The sequence below is a fragment of the Tachysurus fulvidraco genome, chromosome 22 (genome assembly GCF_022655615.1).
Source record: "Tachysurus fulvidraco isolate hzauxx_2018 chromosome 22, HZAU_PFXX_2.0, whole genome shotgun sequence".
Lineage (NCBI taxonomy): Eukaryota > Metazoa > Chordata > Actinopteri > Siluriformes > Bagridae > Tachysurus > Tachysurus fulvidraco.
The window spans coordinates 14142620-14148709 of NC_062539.1; the positions used below are offsets into that span (position 1 = coordinate 14142620).

The 6090-nt window shown below is 42.4% G+C and overlaps 1 protein-coding gene and 1 long non-coding RNA gene across 3 annotated transcripts in view; one reads left to right on the forward strand and one right to left on the reverse strand.

Annotated features, from left to right (window-relative positions):
* Positions 1–1698: 1698 nt before the first annotated feature.
* cdh7a (cadherin 7a) overlaps positions 1699–6090 on the reverse strand; it is an 83525-nt gene continuing 79133 nt past the window's right edge. For both annotated transcript variants that reach the window (XM_027142852.2, XM_047806462.1), the window contains exon 12: positions 1699–3600. In XM_027142852.2, the coding sequence (XP_026998653.1) occupies positions 3083–3600 (518 nt within the window). In that variant the 3' untranslated portion in view covers positions 1699–3082. The remainder of the gene's footprint in view (positions 3601–6090) is intronic.
* The window catches only part of LOC113640385, an 8653-nt gene continuing 6898 nt past the window's right edge, over positions 4336–6090 (forward strand). Inside the window, exon 1 of the long non-coding RNA XR_007139128.1 lies at positions 4336–4681. This is a non-coding gene — a long non-coding RNA (uncharacterized LOC113640385). The remainder of the gene's footprint in view (positions 4682–6090) is intronic.

Sequence of the window (6090 nt, forward strand, 5' to 3'; positions counted from 1 at the left end):
AGCAAAGTTCCGCTCTTGGCGATTTATAGGCTGAGTTTTCTGAATTTCTGTACATATGTTTATTCTTTATGAGGTTGCAGAGTCATCTGTCACGTCTCTGTCGCCTTATTCAGCCGAGGCTTTTTAAACACTGCGAGGTGGTTTGTGCTGTTCATCAGACTCGGGTAAGAGGGAGCGAAGAGGAAACGGTTTATTGACTCAGTAACTGTGTTTACACACATGAAGTCGAATAATCTATTAATAATCAGAGTTGGAATAAAAACGTGTTCGTATGCACAACTCGGGAGGTAAATGTAAATAAATAAGATATAAATCCAATAATAACATTAGGGTTTATATAAAACCAAGCAAAAAGGGCTCATTGAGAGTCAGCTCTTTGAATCAACTGTGTGAATCAGCTCATTTTGAGTCAACTTTAGCACACACTGATGGATTTAGTGGATTTTTCTAGCAGGAGATCTGTCATTATAGGGAATGACTTTATAAAACTAACTGGTAAGGTACTCCAGAGTCAGTCTTTTTGAGTCAGATCTTTGAAGTTGAACTGAGTCAGCTCTTTAAAGTCAGTTCTTTGCGTTTGCTTATTGAGTCAGCACTGAGTCGACTCCGTGATACTGCTCTTTCAGGACGGCTCTTTGAGTCTGTTTTTTTCTGTCAGCTCTTTGAGTCTACTGAATCAGCTTACTGAGTCAGCACTCTGTTGGCTCTATAAGTTGGCTCTCTCGAGTCGGCTCTCTGAGACTACACTGTGTCTGCTTTTTTGAGTTAGCTTCTATGAGTCAGCTCTTTTGAGTCAACTCTATGAATCTACCGAGTCAGCTTACTGAGTCAGCACTCTGTTGGCTCTTTAAGTCGGCTCTCTCGAGTCGGCTCTCTCGAGTCGGCTCTCTCGAGTCGGCTCTCTGAGACTACACTGTGTCTGCTTTTTGAGTTAGCTTCTATGAGTCAGCTCTTTTGAGTCAACTCTATGAATCTACCGAGTCAGCTTACTGAATCAGCACTCTGTTGGCTCTTTAAGTCGGCTCTCTCTAGTCGGCTCTCTGAGACTACTCTGTGTCTGCTTTTTTTGAGTTAGCTCCTCTGAGTCAGCTCTTTTGAGTCAACTCTATGAATCTACCGAGTCAGCTTACTGAGTCAGCACTGAGTTGGCTCTTTAAGTAGGCTCTCTCGAGTCGGCTCTCTGAGTCTACTCTGTGTCTGCTTTTTTTGAGTTAGCTCCTCTGAGTCAGCTCTTTTGAGTCAACTCTATGAATCTACCGAGTCAGCTTACTGAGTCAGCACTGAGTTGGCTCTTTAAGTAGGCTCTCTCGAGTCGGCTCTCTGAGTCTACTCTGTGTCTGCTTTTTTGCGTAAGCTCTTTCGATTCAGCTCTTTGAGTCAGCTATTTTGAGTCGCGCTGAGTCGACTTTATGAGTCTGCACTTTTGACTAGTCAGCACTTTTAAGTCAGGTTTAAATCTGGGTTTTGAGTCAATCGTTGAGTCATTTATTTGAATCAGCTTGTTGAATCGAGTTGTATTTTATGTGAACGCTGATCTAATCTACCGATCAAATCTACGATCAGAACGAAGTGGAGGAGAACCAATCTGCATGGAAAAGGCTGACACAAGTCATTTAATAAACATCATCAGTTTGGATGAAGAGAAACAGAGAGCGCGAGAGAGAGAGAGAGAGAGAGAGAGAAAGAGAGTGAGAGAAGTTAAAAAGAAGCTGTGCATTTGTTTTATTTACTTTTTTTTTTTACGACTGTACAAAATAAGTCCATATTTCAATTATGGTGTATATGAAGAATATTTCAAAGCGTAGTTTCAAATCACGTTTTCATGTCGAGTCGTTCACAATCGAAAAGGAGAGAAGCTGTAAGACAGAATGGACATTTTGTGTGTTAACAACGTTTCAGTTCCGAGGTGCCTCACGTCTGCAACAGCTTGGCTGGTTTCATGTAGAAAAAAAAACAACAACAACAAAACAAAACAAAAAAAAAATCTAAAAACTTAAAAAACAACTTGCACAACAATCATCCAGAACGTACTTACAGTACAAAGTACATGAGGCAGAACCTGACGCTATAAACACATTTGTTTTTTCGGAGTCGAATAGAAAGAAAGAGAGAGCGAGAGCGCGAGAGAGAGAGAGAGAGAGAGAGAGAGAGAGAGAGATGTGATGGATAGGTTTAATCCTTCAATTTCACATCGTTACAATGTTCCTGCTGCACAAAAGAAAACGAGCGAGACACTTTTCCCCCTAGCCGAAGAACACCTGCTACGACTCCTATCTCATCCCGAGTAAGCGTTATTATACACGGAAACCTCTTTTTGTTTTCTTCTAATTCAGTGGTTTGGCTATTTTTCATCAACACTGATGCTTTATTTCAGATGAAACTAAAGCCTGATGTCAGATAAAAGATATTTTACACAGCGACAGTTGCATTACCTCACGAGGCAATATGTCTTTCGGGAGTATTTCGGCGACTTAATTCATATTGATTTTTTTTTTTTTTTTTTTTTTTGTGGCTGAAGAAGCTGTGAGTCATAGAAATATGTGAGAGAACAGAAACATTGAGATAGCATCGGAGAGCACGGGTTACGAGGCAGCAGATCTGGCTCGGCAGGCAGGACTGTTCTGATTCATCACCGCCTCGCCTCTGAAAGTCTCGGCAAAACAAATTCCAGGAAGGACCCTCGTGCACGCCTCCACCCTCTGCCCTTTATCCCAGCTACATCCTTTCTGTGTCTGAGCCTGGCATCTTATTGTAGGTTTAAATCCAAGTGCCACAATGTAAGAATCCACAATCTGTCCTAGGAGAGGATTATCGACGTTTCTGAGGGAAATCAATGCCAATATTTCTCCTCCTACATACGAATGTTCCATATTTTTTATTCTTCCTCCCACCTCTTTTGGGGAATCATGCCATTTTTGGCATTTGTTACTGGTTGTTCATTTATGTTGTCTTTTTTTCATTTTTTTCACCATCCTTTTTGTCGGAATAAAACGTGTCCCTCCTGCCTTCTATCGAGGAGCGGTGAGTCATTGGCACTCGGTGACTGTTCGTTTTCATTTCTGTTGGGGAATCGACCCTGTGGCTAGGAGGAGAAGACGTTGCTGGCTTCGCTGTGGCCATAGAGATCGGCCAGCTTTTTGAAACGCGGCCCCCAGTCGCTCAGGAAGTCGTAGTTGTGCTCCGAGTCGGTGCTGAGTGACTCGAGCGAGCTGAGTGACTGCGCCGCCGAGCCGTTTCCCTCAAAGGCGTACGTCTGGAGCGAGTCATAGGGAGGAGCCGAAGGGTCGACGTCCGCCTCCTTCAGCCGCTCCCATATGAACTCGCGGAAAACGCCGTTATCGGGGGCCATTTTGTAGGGCGGGGGGCGAGTGTGGTACAAGGTGGGTATGGCAGGCATGTCAGGAGTCACGTCACGTCGTGTTTTACTCTCTCGCGTGGCGTTCAGATGGCGCAGGGCTGCCATGTCGAAGGCCTCGGTGTCTTCCTCTCCGCCACCCTCGTCGTCGTAGCGTACGATGTTCTCGCGCACATCGCGCTCGTCATCCACAATCAACGGCTCCTTCTTTCTCCGCCTAACCGTCACGATCAGCAGCACAAGCACTGCACAGAACAAAAGAAAGAATGGATATTAGATCAGACTCAAAGCAGACTTCAGGTCATCAGAACAGAAGCCAATGTAAACAAAGACATAATAAAGATCGGACTATAAAACACCCTGTAAAGTTCAAACATTACAGATCGATCATTCCAGATGGATCTAATACTGAAGAACTGATCAGAAAGTGATGATGGTTATGATAACATACATAGTAGCTCATCAGTTCTGAGATCAGACATAACTAGGAACAGCTACTGTGTCATGGATCGAATGCTACAGAGCCAAAAACAAACAAAAACTACCACAAACTGAACTAGACGAGCGTTAGTTCAATTTAGAGCAGGTTTAAGAGATCAGACTCATCCGATCCGGGTGAACGAGTGTTATTTAAACTCGATCTGGACAATGACACGTTGATTAATGATCCGCTGAAAGGGATTATGGGCAGTGTTAGGAAAGATCAGACAGAAATCACAACCCATCCGAGACACGAATGTCGAGAGATCTCTAGAGAGAAAAGACATGAAAATGTTTCTGTGCAAATGAATAACTGATAATCCGATTAAATTAATAAGCATAACGATTTTTTGCTTTTCGCTAATTATCGCTGGATATTAAATTAGGAATTAACAGCCTGCTTGAAACAATCGAGTGAGAGAAATCTAATCTGATCCGAATCCTTTTAGCCTCCGAACCTTTAGAGAGAGGAATCTGAGCTTGGAGAAGGTCGGCGTGGTTACGGCTGGCAGATAAAGCGCGGCCTCGGCGAGCGCAGGGGTGATGCTATCGCCGGAGTATTTATGACACCGCAACAACACTTTCTTCTTGTTTAATGCACCGGAGAACATTTCTATTACTTCCAGGCTTTTGAATTTCATGTACCACATGAGGCGACGTGTATTATCTCGACGTGCGGGCTTCAATTAAGTCCGATCAGGTACATTAGGTTTATGAATATGTTCATCAGATCGGGATGCAGTTGCTTTAAAATCACATCGGACGCTTCTGGAGGCAGAGGTGCTTCATCACAGACGGTGCCAGGAGAGACATCTATGTCTTAAAACATCCAGGAAATTCACAAAGGTAGAAAAATATATATGAAATTGAAAAAAACTGATGTTTTATAGGCGTGTTTGAGTGTGTGTGTGTGTGTGTGTGTGTGTGTGTGTGTGTGTGTGTGTGTGTGTGTGTGTGTGTGTGTGTGCGTGTTTGTTGTGTATAACCAGATACTAATAAATGATACTAGAACTATTATATCATGTCTAAGCAGCAGATTTTACAGTTGAGTGCAAAAGATTTCACACCCTTCACCTGAAAGTCATTAAAATGTCTAAAATAAATAAATAAATAAATAAATAAATAAAAATCCAGCTGACTCTGAGGCAGGAGTAAATAAGGATCAGGAAAATATTGACTTTTTCACAGAGCTAGAGAAGACAATTAAAAAGATATGAACCTGATTAGGGCGACCGTTAGAGAGAGTGAAAAAAGACATGACTAAAGCGGAGAAGTAAAATATGGAAAAAAGAAAAGAAAGAAACAAACAAAAAAAGCCTGGACATGGTTTTACCATGGCTGTCTGAACAAGTCTGATTTAATATTTAGCTTTTTTGTCTCCTTTATAACAGAAGATTACGCATCCATAAAGCTCGCTACAAACACATAACAAAAAGCTCCATCGATTCCAGCATGCCAAAGAAAGCCTACTGTAGGTTAAGTATGAGTATGATTAAATAAAAAAGAGTCAATAAGGAACGGTACATTAGACATGACAGATTAGACTCAGGAATGATGACAGATGCAAAACAAATGCAGAAGAGGCTTTTATCGCCATTAAGGATCCAAAAGATTAAAATGATTCAAAACTTGGCATCCTGTGAAAGTACCTACTGCATCTGATTCAGTGCCAGCTGCATTCTATTCAGTACCTATTGCATTCTATTCAGTACCTACTGCATCTGATTCAGTACCAGCTGCATTCTATCCAGTACCTACTGCATCTGATTCAGTACCAGCTGCATTCTATCCAGTACCTACTGCATCTGATTCAGTACCAACTGCATTCTATTCGGTACCTACTGCATCTGATTCAGTGCCAGCTGCCTTCTATTCAGTACCTACTGCATTCTATTCAGTACCTACTGCATCTGATTCAGTGCCAGCTGCCTTCTATTCAGTACCTACTGCATTCTATTCAGTACCTACTGCATCTGATTCAGTGCCAGCTGCCTTCTATTCAGTACCTACTGCATTCTATTCAGTACCTACTGCATTCTATTCAGTACCTACTGCATCTGATTCAGTGCCAGCTGCCTTCTATTCAGTACCTACTGCATTCTATTCAGTACCTACTGCATCTGATTCAGTGCCAGCTGCATTCTATTCAGTACCTACTGCATCTGATTCAGTGCCAGCTGCCTTCTATTCAGTACCTACTGCATTCTATTCAGTACCTACTGCATCTGATTCAGTGCCAGCTGCATTCTATCCAG